At 41.3% G+C, this 24106-nt stretch overlaps 1 protein-coding gene across 4 annotated transcripts in view; it reads right to left on the reverse strand.

Moving 5' to 3' along the window:
- Nucleotides 1–24106, reverse strand: part of MTA1 (metastasis associated 1) — a 75255-nt gene that overhangs the window by 49254 nt on the left and 1895 nt on the right. For all 4 annotated transcript variants that reach the window (XM_053950523.1, XM_053950521.1, XM_053950524.1 and 1 more), the window contains exons 2-5: nucleotides 11034–11101; nucleotides 8483–8576; nucleotides 1571–1697; nucleotides 1340–1403 (exon numbers count right to left, since the gene is read on the reverse strand). In XM_053950523.1, the coding sequence (XP_053806498.1) occupies nucleotides 1340–1403; nucleotides 1571–1697; nucleotides 8483–8576; nucleotides 11034–11101 (353 nt within the window). The remainder of the gene's footprint in view (nucleotides 1–1339; nucleotides 1404–1570; nucleotides 1698–8482; nucleotides 8577–11033; nucleotides 11102–24106) is intronic.

Genomic DNA, 24106 nt, shown 5'->3' on the forward strand with positions numbered 1-24106 from the left:
CAAAAATATGTTGGGAGCAACTGAGAACAAACACTACCTGAGAGCTGGGTACTAGAAAATCTGAAATCATTTCAGTTTGATTAACTTGTGCTTTTAAACTGGCATATCCTGGGCTGCTAGCTGGTTACAAGCACTGCTGAATACTACATCCCTTGTTTAATGCTCTGCCATTTGGCAGCCTTCAGCAGAGCCGACATTTTTTGGTTTCACATTCCAAAGAAAAACTCAACTATTTAATCCCTGTGCTTTGTTTAAAATTCTCTTAAACTAAAGTATCAGATTAAAACTAATCTTATGCTAAAATAAATACTGAAGGAAAGCTACAAAAGCATTTAAAAAGAAAGCCCAGCTATGAGAGAGACTGCAGTAGGCTCCTTGCAAAAACAGCCTGTTTTCTCATTTCTTAAGGGCCAGCAATGGCCATCATCCTACTATTTTTAATTACAAGATTTCCTCTCTTGTATAACATTTCCATGTCTTTAAATGCAAATTATTTGCTTGCAGATGTGTTCAAATAATAATATCCTGAAGTTCTTTGCTAATCCCCACAGTAAATGTCTCACAGAATTGTCAGACTTCAAGACTGTCTAACCCAGACAGCAGCCAGAGGTCTAGCCACAATTAAAGGTCTAGAAATATAACTTTTAAATACAATAGCAATTTTTTAAAAACACAAAATACCTGAAAAAGTAAAGCCCAATATTTATATTCTGATTGGTGCTTAACTGTGCAAGATAATTCAGTTTCAAGTGTTTGGTCTAAGATACCTTTAAAGAGAGAGACTGGGTAAATTTCTGTCAGACATCACCTGACAAGCAGTTTTTCAAGGATTTAAGTGTCAGCGGTGGCATATGAAGGACTCCAGATAAGTATTTTGACCAGTGAACTCAAAGAACAGGGAACTAAGCTCCTCAAAAATCTGAGGCAAGATCAAGCTTAAAGCATATTAACATAAATCTGTATGATTTCAGGATAAAGCAAATATAGAGAAGCACAGATTGCTGGCTTGCTCTCTCCTCTACAGTTACTGCATCTCCCAGGGCATCAGCCTCCAGGCTGGAACCCTCAGCCCTGCCACACTGATGAGCAAGTTGCGTTCTCTCTACAGAAGGAGAGGCAGCTCACTGTGACACAGGGATGTAAACACAAGGTCTGGCCCCCAGACCCACAAAGTTTTATGCACAATGAAGATTGTACAGAGCCTAAAGCTTCCCATTGTCAACACCCAGTACATGCAGAAATGAAAGAACTCTTTTTAGAAAACTTGCAAATAGGCACCAAACCTAAATTGTGCCAGAATAAACTGTTCAAACTTTACAATGCACAAAATGGTTCCTACCTCCCGTTCCAGATACGATTTAAGGGATTCTGTCTCATTTAACAGAGTAACGCTGCATTTCCCTCTAAAAAAAGAGAAACACATCTCATGAAAAAAAAATCTTAAATGCTCGTGTGATTCACAAGATGGTATCGCTGAAGTTGTACACAGAAGTTGATCTTGCATTGAAGTGTACTTGAAAATAACAGTGTTGTGTGATGCTTTAATAAAATGGAAGAAAGCAGTCATTACCTAATGTGTGTGGCTGGCAGAGACTCCAGCTGTCGTGAGAGAAACAACTCACGATGTCGTAGCTGATGCTTCTGTTTCTCTGGTAAATCAACCATTTCTGGATTTTCCATCTCTTCTTCCATTTCTCCTAGTCATAAAGAGACAAAATTGATCAACAACAAGACAAGGACTGACTTGGAGCAAGTCAGAATAACCTGCTCCAAAACCTTTGCTAAATTACAAACTTTAATCAGATTCAATGTAACATTATGGCCAATTGAACCATTACATAATTAGTACAGACCCTTGAAGTTATGCCTGTGAAGAATTTTATTTATTCACCACCACCATCAAATCACCCCAGGCACACACAGGTCACACCAAGCTGAAAGTCACGCAAATCTGCTACCAACAGAGAAGTTCTGGAGAGAGAGAGAGAACTGCTTTTGGAGACCATCAGTGGGTCAGATTCATCAGGTAGAAGCTGGCACATGATGAGTGAGGCAAAGTGAAGTCTTTCCTCTTTTCCAGGCATCAGTTATCATAAGCCCTGCTCCTCTTTCAGGACATCACACTGTCCCATGCCAGTTTTTAACAGGTTCTGCAGGAAATGCCCACTGGAAAGGGCAGTATATTTACTTAGTACTCTCTTAGTACTCTTTATTTTGTATTCTCCTCACCCCAACCACAGGCACAAGATGAACTGGAATGTAACCAAGTGCCTGAGGCCACTCCTGCCACCCTGGTTACCCAACCCACACCACACACACTCAACTGCAGCACTCCTGCATTGCAGCAGCCAGGATCCACCACCTCTGCCTTGGAGCTATCCAATCTCCATCCAACCAGTTCTCAAACATACCCCAAAGTAAATACATTAAATCCCACCCACACTGGCATGCAACTGATCCCAAACATCTTCAAGCATCTTTCTTTTAGGAAATAAATTGTATGTCTTGTGTTTGTTAAGAAGTACCCTGCCACTTACACCAGCTAAAGCTGGTGTAAAGGGCAAAATATTCAAAGGAAGTAACTCCGAAGATCCTCCATGACAAATGACTGAGAAAGAAGATACCAGACTTTTCCCTTCTCTAAGAAATTAATGCAGTTACTTGTATTTTGCAAAACCACAGGCAAAGTTTCCCAGACTGTAGTAGAATGAGCTGTAAAGCCTCATGCATGAATTGTAAAACTCTTAATTTTACAGCAGCATTACTCTCAAAGAGCAGACTTATGCCTCCAGCTTAATTCAACAGTTGTTGCCAAAAAACATTTCTAGTGAGAAACACATACAGGCACAGTTATGATTTATATACCCTTAAGATTAGTTAACTAAAATCCCCATAGTTATCCCAAAAATAAAGCAAACAAAGATCTCAATTTTATAAAACACTAAAATTGCATTTAGTTTTAAATAAGCCACCATTACACCAAAGGTGGTGACAAAAATTTATGTACCCTTCAGGTTGCCCACAATTTATCACCATTTTACTGCCCTGAAAAAAAAGACCTGCAGTTTATGTGCTAATCAGGTAGGCTGCTCCAGCAAGGAAGGAAAAAAAGAGCAGCATAATTAAACCAGACTTCAACATACAATAGCTGCTACACCACATGAGCTGGTAACCATACAGCAGCATGTACTTAGGTTTTAATATTTTCCTGGGAACTAGAATACCAAATTTACATTTGTTGCACACTCTCACGGGTCTGCAATTTATTTACTGAAGTGGGTTCTGTTTTAGTTGAAAATTAATATTGTGACTGCTATCCTACGCTGTAAATATACCAGCAGCAATCCACGAACAATCCAGCAAGTTCCAAGCTCATTTGCCTGAAAACTGAAGGATGCACAAAGGAAAAGGGAATTAATGCCTGTACTTACAGCAGCTTTTGGAAATGACTGTAACGCACTGTGTAAGGCAGGGAAAATACTACAAGGAGCAACCTAAAATAGTTTGTATCTTCAGTATATTTGAGAGCCTACAGCTTTTAGAAATTACATTTTTCTAAAAAGTATGTCAACCCCTTTGTGCCAATGAAACCTACAGACAAAATGAAAGCACCCAGCTCAACCAAACTAATCCCAGGGACTGCATCCCTTCAGGTAGGCTTGCCTTCCAAGTAGTATTTTATTTATGTGTCTTGCTTTTGTAATAAAATACAGAAGGTGGAGAGCACATGTTCTTATGGCAGCTCTGCTAAGAACAGCCTCTCAAAACGAAAAAGCACAATACATTTCTTCTTAAAAACAGACATTTCTATCGGTAACAAACAACTCCCTCACACAGAGCAGTAAAACCCTCATAGCACCCCCAGACAGAGGCAGGAACATTCCAAGAAATAACAAATAAACAAATCTATATGAACATTGTCCCTCCTTTTTCACAGCCGTGATTTAGCCCTGAAAAAAACAGACCTGACCAATGTACTGGGAGCCAAGGGATGGGGGAGAGAAGGACTGGATCCGGGACAGGAACCTCTCCCTCACTGAGCTCAGGCAAAAGCTGCTGGACAAAAAGCACCCAATAGCACCTCACACCCCACTAACACCTCACCCAGACAGCTCAGGCTGAGTCAGACTACAAAGCACAACAGGGGCTGTCCCAGCCCCAGCTCCAGGACAAGTCTGGCATAGCTGCATTTCACCTTCCCACAGCTCACCCACTCACACTAACTGGATCAAACACCACCATCAAGAATGGTGGCCTCCAAGAAAAAGTTTTAAAAAGATAGAAACACGTATTTATAAAATACCCAAGAAATCTTTTCAGAAAGATTTGCCTGCATTTTTTACAGTACTGTGGAATAAGTCGTATGGGAATACAGGAGGTGCAGTACATTGGGACTTCAGTGCTCTCATAAAGCCTTACTTCAAAATTAATCTTTCTGCTTGATAGATGTGCCTGTGCAGATTTGAAACTAAACATTTAATCTTAATACAAACAGTAATATATCAGCTGTGCAGCAGTAGCCAGTGGAATGCTGCAAGAAGTGTATTAGATTAAGTATTATTTGATATTTAATGGCAGAATCATTAATAGCACATTAACAAAGCTTGAAGATGACTTATATTGGGAACGAGAGATAGGCAGATTAGGCACAAACAGCAAGACTTGTGTGAAAGCTAACATATATGGGGAAAATAATTAGAAAGAGTAAACTCTGAGTTAGCAGGAGAAACCCAAGAGGCAGTAATTGTAATTTTAAATGACTGGGTGTGTGAGATCTGAAATTAAACATCAATATTTGCTAGACACAAGAAAGAATAGCAATTTGCTATAGATCAGATTGGGCTCTCCAGAGCATCAAAAGCAGAAAGCAGCAGCCCCTTCTCTGTATTATGGGTGTCATACAAGTAGCTACATGACAGAATTCAGAAATGCATGAAGGTAAACAAGACACAGAAATCAGGTTTAGAGAGCAGCCAAAGTTTACCAGCTTGGGAAACAGTCCACAGTAACAGAAGAATTAGTTAGCATGGTTATAACTAACAAAATAATGTAAAGAAAAGAGAAAAAGAGCGGGGCCAAATCATTGAGAAACACAGTAAAACCAGTGCTACTGACCTGCACAACAGCTCCTTCAGCAGCAAAGGAAGCTGCAACTCTGGCTGTTTTAACAGCTTAACTAAGGACCTTGGAGGAACATTCTAGAAATGTTGCATTTGAATAAATTAAAATACAACACCAGGTTCTTTCTTCCAGGTTCAGTTTCAAATAGTTTGTATGAAGCTGTAGCCTTATTCCTTTTTTCTCTACCAAAAACCAGATACTGACTCGTAGCTGTAGAAAACACGGAGAAAGTTTTAACAGGCAGGAATCCTTACACCTTGACACTTGAGAAGGAGTTTGCCACATTATCAGTGTGGATCCCCTGCCACGAAGTTCTGGTGGTCATCTCTTGCAGCCATGGCCACAATTTCAGGTAGCAAACAGACACTATTTTGGACACCTGTATCTTCCCTCACTGCACCACTCCCAAAGGAGAAACCACAGTTCCCTCCTCTCAGCAACAACTGAGCCAAGGTGTCATTAGTGGATATATGAACTGGACTCCTCTTAAATCTGCATGTGTGGGGCTGGGAAAAAATAGAGAATGGGAATAAAATTGTTGAAATATAAAGAGTGAATTCATGAAACTATTGTCAAACTTCATTTAGATTGGTGTTATTTAAAATGTAAAAAAAATTCTCAACATATTTCGTACCTGTTTAGGCACAGAGGTATCATGCACACATTTATTTTCAGAAGCTTTGGCACTTACAAAACCAAGCTGTCATGTGTGCCAGAGAACACCTGCTGAAAACCAACCATAAATCTGCCAATCCAGACAGCACTATGTCAGTTCCCCAACCATTATCCACTGGTAGGCAAGCAGTCATGGCTGCAAATATTTAAATAATTATAAAAAACTGTGTAAGACATTATATAAAGAAAATACATAGTGACAGCACCCAACAATAGAATGAGGAGTGAAGTATCTTTCCCATTCCTCTTCCATCAAGTCCTGTCTGCAATCTTGTTTTCTAAGTCTCTCAGCAAGAACTTAAAACAGTGTCTTACTAGAGAAGCAAGTTCATTTCAGAAACAGTTGGAGAAATTCCCTAGAATAATCTGTGAGGTGATTAAAGAGGCTTATGAATAAAAAGCAATAGCAATGCATGGAAGACATCATAAGGCTGAAAGATTTATAGGACAGCCTAGACAAGCTTTACATCATATGATAAAAATAGTAAGATCACAGATTAAATCCAAGAATCAGGTTACATACATCAGGTACCAATTTATAGTCACCAACTACAGAATAAGGCACTTCCAACACCTTTCTCTGTATACAGACTTATGAGAACAGACAACATTTCAGACTTGCCTGTTTCAGATATCTGATGAATCATCCAAGCTAAAGTGGCTTTTTATTTATTTTTCTAAAAACTTCAGAACATTAATTTCACAATTACATCTTTTTCCTTCCTTTACTGGAAGAGTAAAAAAATAACAAAATATCCATACAATTTTTTCATTCATGCCCTGGCTGTATCTCCCCATTGCTTAGCTCTCTCACTGCACTGATCTCAACAGTAGGTCTAAAATAAAGGCATCTTAAACAGAAGACTGTGTGAATCCAGAAATGTCTGCAGTCAGAAAGCTCCATTAATCAGCTGAACAAAGGCAGTTAAAAGATCAGCGATGCAGACACGTACATCTACTGCAAATGCATCAAAATGAGGCAACAGGAGACTTTATGGAAATGAACTCAAAGTCGGTGACAGTATGCAATATCTGTACTAGAATCTTAACATCTACAAAATTTAATTTCATTATATCATGCAGGATGTTGATTTTTTTTTCCAGAGTAAAGATCTAATGGCTGTCCAAAAAGCTTCATTTTGCTCTCTTCTCCCTTCGTATGAAGAACAGAAACCACAGAGCAGCACATCTATCTAAATAAATGGAAGACATTCAGTAGCAATTTTATTCTGCACCAGAAAGAAAGATAATGGAGAAAATACTAGTTACTAATGAAATTTACTCTAAGAGGCAGACTCAGTGGTCTCTGGTTGCTCTATTAATAGGATTTTGCTACAGAAGAATTTTCCCATCTTTCAAACAACACACATGAACAATGAATTATTTGTTTGCATTAAAGAAACAAACACTTATATTTCTTATCACAAAGAGAAATCAGCATTTGCAGGTTCAAAGAGCATTTATGTGGGTTCAAATTATTTTTCATTTTCAGTCTCAGATGTGTTTCTGTGAATCCTTCCCACCTGCTTCCTTTACTGAACCTAGTGAAGTGAGACACAGATGAAGGAATCAATAACCACGTTGTTTATGGTGAAGCTCCTATTGAGCTTCAGGATCCTCAGATAAAATGAATACTGCTGCACTGAAGAGATCTCAAAAAAGCTTTGCCTGCCATCACAATTCTGTGACACAGCAAACTCTCCCTCAATACCACGACCTCTTTCCAAGGTATGGCTGCAATGGAGGGATTATATGGACAGACTACAACAGAAAATACTCAAATTTATCAGCAAGGGACTTATTTTGGTGCATCTTTTCCCCAATGGCATTAAAGCAGTGAGAACACAGCAAGCCATTATACTCGTTGCTAAAACTGAGTATCTGATTTAATCAATCCCCAGATCACTCTATTGATACACACACCAAGAGGCACATTAGAAGACAGTGATGCTTGCCAGCTAAATCACAGTTCTGACATGCCCATATCTGATTGCTTCTCTCTCATTTATAGATGTGCCCTGAATTGCAAGGATTCATAAGGCAGTCCATGCTTTTTGCTAAGTTTTAAGCAATCTGAACAGCTACACCTCTCACAGTCCGTTGTTTACAAAACAGTTTAGTTACTCCACTTGCTTCCCAACAGAAGGGCTTTAAGTATTCAAAATAGTGATAGGAGATTCTCAGATTCTCTGTTTTCAAAGTGTATTTATTGAGCATGTTCAGAAAAAAGCTGTGTCACTGCAAGAAATATTATTAATATTGAAATTTAAAGAGAAATCCTGTTAGTCAGGTTTCAAGCTGGTCATGTTTCAAGTTGCTTTCCCATAATCAGTCTACTTGATTCACTCAAATAATGCTTGAGGTTTTTTTTTTAATATACAAACCAAACCAAATAATTCATGAGAAGTTATAATAACAGGGAGAATACTTTCTCTCACCCCAAAAATTAAAAAATTCGTTTCTGTGGAGCAAATAAGATGTCTTTACTCAGCCCTAACTGAAAACTTCTGTCTTGTCCCCACCAAAATTCAACCACACACAAATGAGGTATTAAAAGGTTTAAGGAAAGGGGAAAACAAAACAAAAACCCTTACATTTAAGATCCTGATACTTGAAATATCAAAGTTGTCCCCAAGTCTGACAATTTTGTGCAGATGCAATGTCATTTGAACACAGAGGAACTTACTTGCATGTTTGTCTGCCAGTACAATGAGCGTGCTTGAGATGTCTCTCCTCCTGTAAAAACACACCACCTTTGCTTCCACGTTTCCATTGGCAGTCTGAAACAGGGAACAGAAGAAAAAACTGACCCCTGACCAAGAGCAGAGCTGCACACTCTGAACCAGGAACTTGATAAATTATCAGGAATTTTGCACAAGAGCTACACAGCATCTGCTTTGAGCACCTCCAGCTGCACACATTATCTCACACACAAACTCCAGCATGATCCATTCCAGGATCATGGAATGTTTGGCAGTTTGGCCCTGCCTTCCTAATGGTTTTCCCGAGGTATCACCACTTTTAAGTTACAGATGTTTCAAGTGGAGAAAAACACACTTACCTGCCATTACAACTTATTAACAAGCTACTTTGCTACTTTTGAGGTGATGCCTAAATTAAATAGCACTCAAATGAATCTTTAAAAACCCTAATAAAAAAAAAAACCTGTGAAAAATAACAGAATTCATATCTAGGCTGTTCTCCAAACTCTGCGGGGCAGTAGAAAGGCAAGAAAGAACCCAGCCATTATTACTTTTGCAAAAGAAATGACATGAGATTCTCTGACAGCAGTGGTGAGCTAAATAATGACCAACACACAAAAAAATCATTACAGAAGGAGAACCAAAGAAGCTGCACCAGACAATAAACTCTATTTCAGTGATAACATACAAAAAAAGTCAGAATTTTTGAAAGATTATTTACTTAAACCTCTTAAAATGAGATAGGTGATCAAATATAAGATGGCACCTGTCAAACAGTGCAAGTGGGTTTTTACAAACTCTAGGGGAAATAAACCTACTGGTTTGAAACAGCCTCAGCCAATTTACTATCTCTAAAATAAATCAAATAATGCAGAAGTAACTCAAGACTTGTACCCTACTACTGAAGACTCTTTGAAAACCATAATGAAGGCACAGGTCCCAAAAGCAGAAGATACAAATTCCCTGCGAGGAAGTCTCCAAAAAAGGGTAGTGAACCAGCAAGGTGTCCACAAGGAAACAAAATAAAAACTAATGTACATGCTCATTTCTAAGATGTGAATGCAGGGAAAGTTTCAACTTTTATAATACCAGTTTTCCTAACATAAATTAAAAAAGGAAAAAAAAAAACAAAACAAAAAAAAAACCACAAAAAAAAAAAAAAAAAAAAAAAAAACCACCAACAACAACAAACACCAGACACCACAGACATACACAGGTATTTCCCTTACAGACCAAAAGTTTTTGGCAGAGTCTCAGAATTTCTACCCTCTTCTGGTAAATAATTGAGAAGTTTTAAATTTTGAGAAACTAAAATACAAAGACAGGAACCATCTTGTTCAAATACGGATTGCTTCCATGTAAATTGATCTGATTTATTTTTAATTCCCAAAATTTCATTTACACTCAGTTAGAAAGGAAATAAAAGGGCTAGGATTCATTTCAACCTGAAAGACCCATTTTTAAAGTGCAGGTTAGAGAAATCACAGCTCAAGCAATAGTTGCACCAAGATGGGGAATTCAGGTTGAAAGTTTATCTTCTTTTAAAGGTGAGGGGAAGAACGAAAAGTAAGAGTAAGAGGTGAAAACACTTTCCAGGAAAGTTATCAACAAACCTGCATCCTGGAATGGAATACAGACAGTGATACCTCATGGATAGGGATCCACTAGGGACATTTTAAAAACTCACTCGTGTTTCTTTAAGGCAAAAGAGCCTTAAATGTATTTCTGCAAAAGACCTCTATGGGGTTACTATGGGGTGTCCTAGCATTCTGATTTTTATACCTCATGAAATTGATACATTTTCTCTTCCAAGTAACTGTTTGAGAACCACATGCTTTTCCATGACTGGTGACTGAAGAATACCTGATACCAGTCAGTTAAAGTACACCCAAATCCAAACCAGCAATGTGACATTCCTTCTGTATGGGCTGCCCTAATGTTGGTATTAAACCTGAACACGTGGTATGTTTAGGATACAACCAGTGGCTTCAGAACCCTCTTCCCTCCTAAGCCAGGTCAAACTTAAGCACTGAGAACTTCAGCTGCCTTCCCACACAGAAGCCATCAGGCTTCCCTGTTCAATCCATTGAAAGGGAATTTGGCAGATCAAGTTCACTGGCCCAAAAGGACAACCAGCAAAGACAAAGTCTAAGCCAGCAGATCACAGCTGCAAACCTTTCTCCTGAGCAAGAGTTTCCCTCAAGAAAAACCAAATTAAAGCTCTCCATCCTCTAGGCAAACTCTTGTATTTTCTTCATATCCTGTGATCCTGGTATGGAAGTGAAGAACTGCAGAAACCTCTTTCCCTAAAGGTGGGCATAATCACCTTGAGAATTACATGCCATTGATACCCAATCCTTTCATACCAACGGAGAACAAAAGGTCTTAAAGCATTCCAGAAAACTATCAGAGAACAAATGTATTTTTAAGCTTCTAATTACCAGAGAACTGCTAAAGAATTGTTTTGATTTTAATCAAATCAAGCAGATCATAAATTCAATTAACTTCAAAGACTTAATGGAAAAAAATGTTTACCTTATTGAGCTCTTCTATTCTTCGTATCAAATAGGGGTTACTTGAAGAATTTTCGAAGTAGACATAATCTGACAAGAAGAAAAAAGACTTTAAAATATGAACTGCTAAAAACCGAATCAAAACCTTTTTCAGCCTGGAAAGCAAAGCACGTGATGTTCCTTCTCTCTCTGATCAGATTATTTCCACTTACACCACACCGTTGTCTTTATTTGCTTCCTGTTCTTATCAAAATCCAGCCACTTCTCACCAGCAATGTGATCCCACTCTTTCCCTCCAGTTAACAAGTATGGCTCATTTACTGAGAATACAAATAGTTTCTCTCGCTCATCTTTTTCTCTACTTTTTGATCGTTTACACTTATGTGATCCTAGAATGCCCTCAGCAAAATTCCATAGCACTGTCCAGACTTATCAGTAATACTTGTATTTTGAAGCAGGATAAACATCTAAAGTTATAGGAAAAAAAAACAAGTTCTTACCAAAGGTAGTGCCTTCAAAAAAAATCAAAAAACAAAATAATCATATAAACATGCATGAGTGCCATATAAATTATTTGGTATTAGGGAACTCCAAGCTTCAGCACTCCATAATAAAACAGATGCTCACGAGTTCTGAATGGACTGACCTTTCTTTCCCAGTACTCCAGAAGCCAAACCCTAAGCCTGAAGGGAGACAAAGAGGGAGCTGAATCCACTTCCCCGCTGACAAGGTGCTGACCTTGCACACAGAACTGACAACAATTCCTTCCAGGACTATCTAAGATTCCCTCCAGACTTCCCAGCTCATTTGTGTTTGAAGGAAAACACCCGTAGCACCTGGGCACGCCTCAGGTGATCTTTTTGCAATGCCTGCATTAGCATGGTGCTCCAGGATGTGCAGTGCTCGCTCTCTGTAAACAGGGACAGCTCCTGAGGCTTACCCTCAATCCTCCTGAAATCCTTGTTAAAAGGGCTGTGGAAAGCACAGATACCGTTCCCTCCTCTCCAGCCCAAAGGAAGGAAGACATCCCAAAGGTGTCTGCTCCTGGAAAAACTGCAGCAGGAGAGTTAAGGGGACCCCTTTTACTTCTGGGCTGACCAGAAAGACATCAGGGCATTTACCCGTCACAGCCCTTCCACGTGCCCCGTGTAACACCACTCCAGCTGCAGACACACCGTTTTTCAGACTGCTGCTTACAGTCCATTATCCATATGTCCCCCTGGATTTACAGACCCACCTACTTGCTGCGTGGGACAGAAGAGCACAGCGCTGACCGCATGACCCCAAGGGAGCTGCTCTTGCACTACCTGCAAAAAATCCAAGTGCCCGCTTGCCCCTTCAGTGGGGCAGGCTGCCTTAGGAGAGATTCACTAACCAGGAATCCCAGGGGTTACAATCCCAAGAGTGACAATTCTTTACAAGCCTATTTTCCAAGGTCTTGTCTTGTCAAAACTGTGTTGTTGTCAAGACACCTGGATAGTGAAGTCCAAGCCTGTCTTGGTCGGAGTGACAAGTCAAGAGTTTCAGTGGTTATGTTCAGCATGAGTCTTGGGTTATCCAGCCACAGAGTGTAACCAGGGCTAAGAAGCACTGAAATAGCACATTCAATTTTTGAGATTTTTGTGCATTCTGTGCTCCAGGCCTCTCAGACTGATCACGAGCCATCTTCACACACACCAACAAGCACCTGAGTGACTTCAAAACTTTATTCCCAACTGCACAAGTCAATTCCTCTAAAATATCACATCCATGCAACCTTTAAACTAGTGAAGATCTCAAGTGAGGAATAGAGTTTGGACATCTGCTTTGTAGAAAACTTTGTGGGTTGGTACCAGAAGTGGTTAAAACACCCAAGTAACTAGACCCTAAATTTCTATTCCCAAACACTGGCTCTGTGCAGCCATCAAACAAGAAACAACAGGCTCAACATTAGTATGACCAACTCTACCAGAAGTCACAAAACCAAATAGGTATTTGGCAACTTCAGCAATAACAACTGCTGACTGAAATAACAATGGTGGGCATTAAGCAATTTACTAATCAGCAGAGTAAAGAGAAATTATTTCTCCCATGGCAGAACCACCCACGACCTACAAGGGCACTGCAGCAGGGAATGTTGAAGCTTCAAGGTGCTCTCCGAGCTCACTGGCCACTTCTCACTGGAAGGCTCCAACAAGTGAAGAAAGGATGAGTTCTTTCCTTCCAACCCTCCAATAATTCCTAAGACAACCAGCTGCTCCTCACTTCAGGTACTTTGACTGAGGCAGATGCAAAAAATATTAACTTTTGTAAGCACTGTGCCTGAAAATTATAAATTAAAACTAAAAATATCAATTTATGTCTCGAAAACATAACCTTGTCTTTAGCCCCATGGGTTTCAGGTGGTTGTTACAAATGCTCATAGTTCACATCATTTTAATCAGCTTCTTTGTGTGCATGTACATGCATACATTCTTAGAGACACATTTTATACCTCAAGTGAACATTAACTTGATTTTTCATGTAACTACAGTTTATTGATTGTAAAATCTAGCATGGATTTAAAGAAAGCTTATCACAGATGAACGGTTTACCAAAGAACAGCTGACAGTGATATCCAACAGTACTGAATAATTAACCCCCCCACCACTGTCTTGGTCAGCAGCAGGAGCATCCCCAGACCCACACTGTGACCAACAACTGCAAACCAAGCTCACAGGAAGCACCACGCTTTGCACACTGCTGGCACAAAGGCAGAACCAAACCTGTCCCCCAGGATGCTCCAAGAGCTGACACATGGCAGTGCAGAGGTGCATTCCTAGGCCAGCACTTGATGACTTCACCATGTCAAATCCCCAGCCCAGTACATCTCATCCATGTTTTGGACTAATTCCACAACTATGCTAAGCATTTCACCAGTAGCTGTGCAACTAATGGAGACCTATTTCCCATTGCTCAAATTACCTGGAAAAGGTCTTCTTCCTCTCTGCAAGTAATGCAGAGCACACTGCAAACCACATAACACAAAATAACATGTATCAGAGGAAAGTGTCTGCATTTTTCATAGAGATTTTAAATACTAAAACTAAAATTAAAATGCTATCCTGCACAGAGAATGGTCTGAATTCCTATTCCACATGTACAACATGGAAATTTTAAGTTCAACAAACCACTCTCCAAACTGATGCTTGGGCTGGTGAGAACACTTCTGAAACTCCACGAGCAGCAAAGCCAAGCCAAGAAGACTGCAAGACCTGCACAGGAGGTTCAAAGGAGGCACACCACCAGGCCCTACACCCCAAAACACTGCCTTTTTCCTTGAGTAGTTCTTCCACTTCACCTCTAACTTCCTCCCATGCCATGGAAGTGCACCCTTTCTCATACTGCCTACCCAACTAATATTATTCCCAGTTTGCTTTCAGGGCAGTGCCTACAATTGCAGATGCCTGTGCATACACACACACAATAAACAGAAACCTTCCATGGACTCCCAACAATCCAGCTGTCCATGGGAGACATCCTGTATGTGCACAGCTGCCAGGGTCCTTACCCTGGGCTGAAAGAAGGGATGGGGTAGGAGACAAAATTATCAAATCTCTAGACAACAGGAAGATACACATCTCAACTCCTACTAAGAACAGGATGAAAGAGTTCACTAAAACAAAAAATAAGGTCTAGGGACAGAAAGGTAGAGCCTGATAGCAAACAAAACAAGTCAGGCCCTTCAAACACAACTGACTATTTATCCTTGCTGATTTATTTGCTTTCCTACTTAGAAAACTGAAGAAAAGGACTAGTGTAAAACTGCTCTGCATCCCACAAGCATGACATGCCCCCTAACCACCACAAAAGGCACATGAAGGCAATCCCTCACCACCCAGCTGCCTGAAGAGAGTTTCAACCCCATACCTTCACAACAGCTGTTGGCTTCAGCTCACCATCCCTGAATTAATCAGCCGTGCGTCCATACCACGATCATAATTAATGGCATCACTCATGCATGCTAGTTATCTGTGATCAGGCTAAAGCAATGACTGAGGAGCGTGGAAATACCAAAAGGCAGTAAGGACCATCACACAGATCATCACCTTCTGACAAACTCAAAATGTATTCCTTCCCCTTGCCTGTGCTGTTATAGAGCAGAAGTACCCACATAGAGAAATCTATCCAAAAAAAGGCTTTATATCCCATAATACTTTTTCTGAATCTGCACAACACAACTTGCCAGAAAGCAATGCTGTATTACACAGGTAATGACTTAACTGCTAGAACACACAGACACAAGTATAGCAGCTAAAACTAGAATGACAGCCTACAGAGTACAGAAGATGAAAATTTTCCATAAAGGCAGTAAAATAACAGTTCTCAATTCACAATTAACATAACAGAATTTCTTTTTGCTCTCATATGCTTTCAAGACATTATTGCAAAAAAGCTTCCTCCTCTGTCTTCTTCATGTCAGCTGTTGCTTATGTCTACATCAGTCCATGGAAAAGAAAATCAGGAGGGGGTACAGCAAAATAAATAACACACACTGTCTAGAGGTCATATATTTATAAGATTAGACATGTCTGAGCTACCTAATAACCTTATGGGCTTTTAGGTGATCAAGTTGCAAAAATGCCCAAAAGTATTTTTATCCTTCCCAATGCACACTTGCCTTTCAAGCTACAAGTGCTTTCTGAGGACTGACCTGGCTGAGTATTCCCTACCTTACCCCCCAGAAGTCTTACACAGTGAGTACTGCACCAGCCTAGAGATGCACCCAGGACAGGAGGGAGGCTGGAGCCTTCCCCTTCCCACGCTCACTGCCGCGTACAGTGTGCAATTCCAGACATGAGATAAAGAAGTAACTCCACAGTTGTAACTATTTCCCCTCCCCAACCCACAAAGCTGCTGTCCTGAATTAGAGAGGAACATCAAGAGAGTGATTAAACTTATGATGATCTGCAGATTTTATGGCTTCTTTTACAGGAAATATGTGCCTCCTCATACTCTGGGCTCTACAACTCAACTTTGGGCCAGTTTCCTTCAGTAAGTTCCAGTTTTCAAATTATTCACCAGCTTTGTCCCTAAACTGTCAATCATTTTACATTCTGGATAATACAATCCCTCTTGGTGTGAAAGAGGAGGTTGGAGAGGCAACCCTACAAGTCCTGCAATTTCACCTGGCAGAGCCCAAGTCCTACTGCCATCTGGCTCTTCAAAAAGCAGCAACACTCCCAGCAGCAGTCACCCAATGAAATGTTTAGCTACAGAGCAGACAAGAGTTTCAACAGAGAAAGCCTCACCAGCACAGTACTTTCATTACCACAAAGGCAAAACTGAAACAGTTCTGTTGCTAAAGGAATTATGGGGTCTAATATATCTGGCAATACACACAAACCAGGTATTTACAAATTAATGTATTTCATGGATCAACAAAGGTATTAAAGATATACTGTCAGCACGGGCTCTATTTGTATTTACAGGACAGCAGTATCTGTGGCTACTGGATACATCAAACTGAGGATGAGGCAGCACATGCTATGGGAAACACCACCACTACCACCCAACTCCTTAGAAGAGATGTGTAAATACCTATAGCCAGCTAGTGAGGACATGGCAAAAGCAAACATCTCCCCTCCACACAGTTAAAAGTAAATCATCACTAAATTTAGCAAGGCTAAGTTGAAGCACCCCAGTTAAATCAAGCCAGCTTTGCTCCGTTTCTTGAGCAAGGATTATCTACACATTCACATGGTAAACAAAATGTTCATGTTATGTTTTCTTCCAAATGTGCAGAATGAGCCAGTGATACTCGGCTGTTTTGAGATGTAACCTATGGATCACTTTTTCTGACAGGCCTCCACAAATCCAGACTCAATATTACCCAAAACGCAAGTCAAAGGAGAAGCAATTCATGGCAAGATCCATGTGAAAGAACTACACATTATGCACAGGCCTATAAAAAAGTTGATACAGTTGCTTATCCATGCCAGGTCTTATAGCGAGAGTTATTGCAACAACAAAAACAACACCCCAAACAACAACAACAAAAAAAAAAACCACCAAAACGCCAAACTCTGAAGGACCTGTAACAGTTATAAATAAAAATTAAGTACATTCCATACAGAAATCTACTCAAGGTAAAACATAACCTGTCTTTTTGAAGTAAAAAGAAAAATTAATCAAAGTTAATGACATGCAACTTGCTTGGACTAACTGTTGATTGCTCGGTCCATTTTAAACTCTGAAACATGATGATATTTGGAATTTCCCAGATGTCTTCTGTTCTTTGTTTTCTATCACGTCAAGGGAGGGGGCAAGAAAAATTCCTGTCCAGCCATCTTGTATAATTTTTTTGCCTGATTCTTAGTGAAACAAGGTTTATGCAACTCCATTATCCAAGCATCAGTTCTTCCCTATTAACTCCTGAACCCTTTGTTCAGACATTTCACAGATGGACAGAAGTCTCAGAGATAATTAAGTTCTGATCATTGCTTCCTATATAAAAGACATAAGATACAAAAACTACAAGAGAAAGTGAGAAAGGTAAGACAGAGAGAAGAAATGGTTCCTGTTTCAGAAACAATTAATAGACTAGGTTTTAAAGCAAATCACTGGAGATTCCAGTGTTTGGAGGAATTATTAGAAGTCCTTGCTTTCTGATGCACCCACCTCTCAACTCCCCTGTTGTCAGTGCTGCTCAAGGCAGGTCCTGGGCTCAATTAACTTCTAACCTGGTTCACAATGGCCAGGTGTGCTCCCAAATATTTCCCCTCTCTGCCAAGGAAGAAGGCAGATATTCTGCCTCACAGCAATCGCCTAGGGACTGAAGATCTCACTCTGCATGAGTCCCAAAGCTCATATAGATGACACCTTTCCCAGTAGAAGTATAAAATTCCCAAGCAGGGGAAACAGAAGAAAGGGAAGAACACCCCACGGAAGAAAACCCACAACTTCTAGATTGTCAATACCCTTATTTCTGTTCCTCAGAACACTGTTGGCTGTTTTCACTTGCAAACATCTATGGAAAAAAAACGAAGACCAGGAGTGTGCTGGTGCTTTTGACAAAGAGACCATAGGTGTCAGCTGTACTTCATGGGTCACACACAGGTAAGAACTGTGCCCTACTGGAGTAACTGCTACTAGGGATGCCACCCCAAAGGAGACAAAAAGTCTGTACAAAAAGACTAGAAAAGAAACTGTGCAAGAATGCTAGAAATAAAATTAAGCTTCCAAAGCACTACCCTGAGGACAAAGAAGCAATTTTACTGTTAGAAATCAATTATATGGCAGTTCAAGAAAACCAATTTCAATTAATCCACTCCCAATATTTCAACTATAACTAAGGCACATTTGCATGTGGCACTGACACTTCAGGTTGACTGAGTCAACTCCCTCCAGCTTCAAGTAGGACAAGCCTATGCTAAACATTCCTGGAGAACAACTTATTTTATTCTGTACTTTACAGGAGATATCAAAGCATGATTTGAAGGCCTCTGGACACAAAGCCTCTTCTGCACTACCTCTTCTGCCACTTCAGTTCCCAAGAATGTAGTCATACAAACATTTTCTGCACTAGCAAAGTTGTGAGCCTATGTAATTTCAGCTGCATCCAGTGCCATTCTTTGTGCATCAATACCATGGAAATAGTTCAGGCTTAAAAAGAGAAAAAAACTTTCCCCAAAGGCACGTTGTAAGGGAAGACCAGGATGGTCTAATTTACAGAAAAGTCACTTGAGCAGATAGAGAAACTAGTGAGAGAGTTCCTTAAATCATGGGGAGTATTTGGAGGGGGTAGGGGGAATGGAAGTGGAGTATGTTCAAGCTACACCCTAATAACAATCACCATCTGTAGCAGCCAAGAAAACAGCCTGTTCTGTTGTAGTTCTCATTGCTAAGGACAGATAAGGAAAGCATTATTTTCCAAAAGCTATTTAGGCAGCAAATAAGATGACAAGAAACTAGCATCGTGTTCCCTGCAAGAATCTCAAGAGTTGCAAAACAAGAACCTCTGTAGTACTCAAGACACCAAGTTTGGCATCACCCTCGAGAAAAAAAACAAACTAAAAAAAGTTGTGTTTCTTGTTGAGGTTTGCTTGCTTCTTTAAGGGCAACGTTGAACTTCAGTTTGTCAATGTGAATTGACTGCTTAGGCCGTGGTATGACAATGTATTAATTCCAAAGGTAGGAGTTTCAGGGCCAGATCAGAAACATCACAGCTTCACAACGCAAAACACGGACAAAGTGTAAACTCCTGCCAGCGTTTCTGCAGATGTTTCTTCAAACAAGAGTGCCAGTGAAGCTGATTCATTCCCCGCCCTCTCATACCACCCCCTCAAGTTGTGACAGCCTCTTCTCAGATGGCAGGAGGCCTGAACATGGTAAACACAGTCAGGCACTCACATGGGTCAAAAAACTGTCTCCAACCATACCAACCCCTGCCCAGCCTCACTGCGCAGCCAGACCAAGCTGTGTTAAGCCCAGCAGTGGAAAGAGAGGACAGCTACAATTGCTTCAATGGACACCCTACCAAAAGAAATGTCTTAATCAACACTACCGAAAGAAACATCCACAGAAACTGTCTCACTTGGCTGGCTCAAATTTGCTCAGATGTTGACAACTTAACTCTCTAAGGACAAGCCCTGTGCTAAATCAGGAATCATCTGCTCACGCCACGCTAACTTTATGCTTGGTCAAGTGTCATCTGTCCTCCTACATCTTGCGTGAAAGCATAAAATCCCCAAATTAACCAGAGCACATTATGTGCAATTTAACAGAAACACTACCATGGGCCACATCTGACACATGATCTGGCAATGCACAGAACCAGGACCACGGAAGCCCAGGCACCATGAAGACTCAACAGTTTGCAAGTAACACACCTGTAAAGGACTGGAAATACCCAAGTCTTTCCTCCACTCGCAAACTCACTTTAAAGCCACCAACTAACTTCCTTGCTTTGCTTCACTGATCAATGCCAAGTAAAAATTATCTCACAAACACCTCTCCTTCCTAAAGGTGGTCCAGCCAAAGAGCTGGAAGAGAAGAAATGTGAATTGTTTCTTTGGGGCTGGGCTACAGCCCAAAAGCTTGACCAGTACTTTGCAGGTCCTTCCAGACTTAGTTTTACAAGTAAAGAGGGGACAAGGAACCATTCCAGACCTTCAAAGGCACTCTGAAGCAGGGCCTCTTTGTATACTGGATTCATGGTGGTGAGCTCCGAAGACCTAGAACCACAATATCTTACAAGAGCACCTCTCCCAACAGTTCCAGTTACGGAAACCTCTTGGGAAACTAAGGCAAAGCAGCTGCAGGGCTTGGTCACTTAACTGCTTGGGGATTTAAAAAAAAAATAATGATGTGCTTGGAAAGCAGCAAGAAAGAGTGTAAAAAACACCTTACTTGGTGCAGAACTAATACTGATTTCACAGGTTACTTTTTACAAGCAGATGCCCAGAACTACCAGAAGCCAGCCTCCAACAGTTCATACCTTTGCTTTCAAGCGATCCCAAATTGCTCAGGAGTGGTTTATAAATCAAAGTAAAAAACAGTAACAGCAAGCACCTCATTCTCTTCTCATCCTACTGGGGAGACTACACACCCTATTTCTTTAAAGAAGTCAGGATGCTTAAACATCAAAAGTTGCTTGAAAAACAACTAGATGCAAGTGAAAGGAACATTTTGACATTCATCAAAATCTTACTAGTTAAACAAAACAAGTTTTAAGAGGCTTTTTTGCACAGTTTTTATTGAGTGTCTTTGACTCACCATCACTGAAAGGCAAAACACCAAAGGAGCACCTCAGCCACTCCCCAGAGCTCCAGCAGTGCCCCCGGCCCAGCTCTCCCAGAACGCTGCCCTGGCACAGCCTCCCACGCACCAGCTCAGGAACAGCCTCAACTCACCAACACAGCAGAAACAAGCTTAGTCCTTTCACTCCATTGTGCCAGCTGCAAATGCCTTGCAGCTATTACAAATCCAGAGCTGTCACAGCTCTAGCCCCAAAACACACCTAAGCTGGTTGACAACACTCTCCCTCATGCAGCATTTCCCAATAAAAGGCTAATGAATGCTGAAGCAGTCTGATACAGGGGAGAGGGGAAAGGGCAGGGAAGGAAAGGAAGACTGCAAAACACGCGAGATAAACTTTCAAAACTAGAAACAATGAAAGAAAAAGATGAAGAAACCCACTGCCTAGCTGTTGCTGAAAGGTGATAAGCTAGAAGCTGTCCTAAATTTATTAGGGCCAGTGACCGCAGAAGCCTATTAGTAATTTTCAAGAATAAACTCTTATTTTTATCTTTACAGGTTATTTAATACCTCTCCACTAAATCCATTCTCAGCTCAGATTATCTGCAAATCTAGAAAATAAAAACCCAGCAAGCACAACCAAAACAAGGATATTGCACAGTAAGCCTTCCTGTCACCCAAAACACATACACACTGACAGCAAAGCAAGGGGACAGGAGAAGGTTTACAAGTGATCCTGCAGTTAAATTATCTGAATTTGCTTGAGATTCAGACTCCAGCAACATGGTCAATGTGAGCTTCCTTAATAGCTCTCAGCTCTTTACCAGGAAAGCTCAAACAATTATTATTGACATGATTGTGATGTCAAGAGGACTGATGCACCATCCTTGTGCTCACAGCTCTCCGGCAGCACCATGGAAGCCAAGAGCTGTAGGCTGCCACAAGAGCCTGGATGCCAAGTGAGAGTGTGGACTGGGATGGGGGCAGGTCAAACCATAGTCCCCAGCCACGCATTAACAGCACCCTGTGGAAGCAGAGAGATGATGTCATATTGCCATTCTTAAAAACTGTGGGGACTACACTGAAGTAAGATGTGTGACTGCAGCACAGGCAGACAGACATACCACCACTAGCTATAAAGTAATAGCCAGTAACTTCTGGAGCTTCAGCCTCCAGCACATTGGAATAATGCTGCTGTGAACCTTGGGTGCCCACGTCAGGCACTGTGGGTCCTCACTTCCCTCACTTCCAAGGTGTTAGATACAGCAAGTACTTTCTATGCTTGTGCTCAGATCTCCTAATGCCATTTAAACATACCTTAAATCTACCACAGACTCAGAAACAGTGATAAATTTGTAACTAAGCATGCTCCCAAACAAGATGGTAGCCCATAAAAGTCAAAAACACACAAAAGACGCCATCTGAAAGCATAAACTGACATTTATCTCAGCAAAAGTGTTGTCTTCAGTAGTTTTTCCTCCATCCTTCCTATCTGTTCTTTCCCCATCCCCTTGTTCCCTGCCCTCCCACTGAGCCCATTCAGCTGTTCACACAGTCCCACAGTGAACCAGATTGGGTAGCTGATGCAAGATTAAAAATAATCCAGGAAAAAACAAAAAGTGAGGAGGAGGGAGGTGAAAAAAATTAAGTTCCTCAAATCAGTACAAGATGAAAATGCAAAAAAATCATTGTTTCGCTGCATCAAGGGAATGCCATAGGGGCATAAACCTGCAGTGGGGCTCAGTCAACTGCCACCACTAAAGGAATATTTGTCACACCACAATTACGCTCTCCTGGAGAAGGTGGAGACAGAATACCTGCTGGAATGGCTCCTGATACCAAGATGACCTGTTCCCTTCCAGGCAGCTGACACAGCACTCTCCTGAAAGCAGAGCCTGGCACTAGCTAGAACAATGAACATATCTCTCCCACGTGCATTTTTTCATCAGAGGCCCCAGATTCCAGCTCAGAGGTCCCAAGCTTCTCCGATCTGGTGTTTATCCAACATTCCCATACAGTCTGTGATCATGCAGGCTGTCAGTCCTCTCCATGAAGAGGCAAGCCAGCCCACCATGACTCCTTCCAAGTGAAAGCAGTCCACTTTCTTCGTGCTGCCATTTGCTTCATGGCTGTACAGCAGCTGTTAAGAAAATCTTCAATTCTGCTTCACTGGATGCAGGCGATTCCAGGGTTTCCTACTGGCCAACAACTAAGATCCCCCATTTCATTTTGGAACTTGATACCCTGCCATTCTTCCCCACACATTTCCGAAGTTTTACATCCCCCCTGAACTGTGCTAGCTTGTGACAGTCCCATTTGTATTGGAAACCAACTCCCTTCCCATCAGAAACCTACCAGGAGAAACTTGGCAGGATCCAGCAGATCCAGCTGCTCTCGCCAAATGACTGGATGCCACCAGCCAACTTATCCACAGAGCCTGACAACCATTCAAGGGGCAGCCCCTAAGCCCCCCAGCACGGCCACTCTGCTTCTCAACACAAAGGGGAAGACTCCAGCCCCCACAGTGCAGGCTCCTCAGCTCCCAGGAACACGTGAAGAGAACAACACACTTCATGCCCACTTGTTGTCAACCCACCGCTGTCTTCTGAAAACAACAATTCATGGTGTTTCATGCCCAGGCCTAAAGCAGTGACCATCCTTTCTGAGTGAACATAGACTTCCAGGAGCAGTATTGATCTGTAGTGAACAAGCTGCTTTTGGCAGCTGTTAGGTCTGGAGTTCACGCAGCACATCCGGTAGTCACAAGTGTAATAAGAGATTATCTGCTGAGTGTTTGTCTTCCAGTGGGAAGTGTATGAAATGACTGTGCACAAATCCCATCCCAGATTTAATCCTGCCCTGGAGTTCACACACAACTTCAGTGCACAAAACCATTAGTGGGAGATAGCAGCACCAGAGGTCAGAAGCAATTCGATAACACACACTCCTGGGCTCAAGCTGAACAGAGCTCTCACACAGAAACAGCTGCATCCATCCATATGTTGATCTTGGTAATACATCAAATCAAGACTTCATCCATATGGACCATAACAGAGCACTGCAACCTTGGCTATCAGCCAGCTGCCTTGCCCTCTGCCCAGAAAGGCTAGGGAGCAAATCCTGGGCAACATTTCCAAGTGCAGGAAGGACAAAAAGGTAACTGAGACCAGCCAAAATGGATATTCCAAAGGCAAATCGCACCTGACCAACATGACTCCCCCATCTGGGATTAGGAGACTGGCTCTGCGGCTGAGGGGAGAGCAGGGAGTGTTGGACACCTGGACTTCATGTCAAAGGCCCTGCTAAGCCTCCCACAGCATCCTTCAAACAAAAATGCTTGGAAAACTGGAGGATAAAGGTAGGGGGGAAACTGTAACA

This window comes from Vidua chalybeata, chromosome 9, assembly GCF_026979565.1.
Source record: "Vidua chalybeata isolate OUT-0048 chromosome 9, bVidCha1 merged haplotype, whole genome shotgun sequence".
Classification (NCBI taxonomy): Eukaryota; Metazoa; Chordata; class Aves; order Passeriformes; family Viduidae; genus Vidua; species Vidua chalybeata.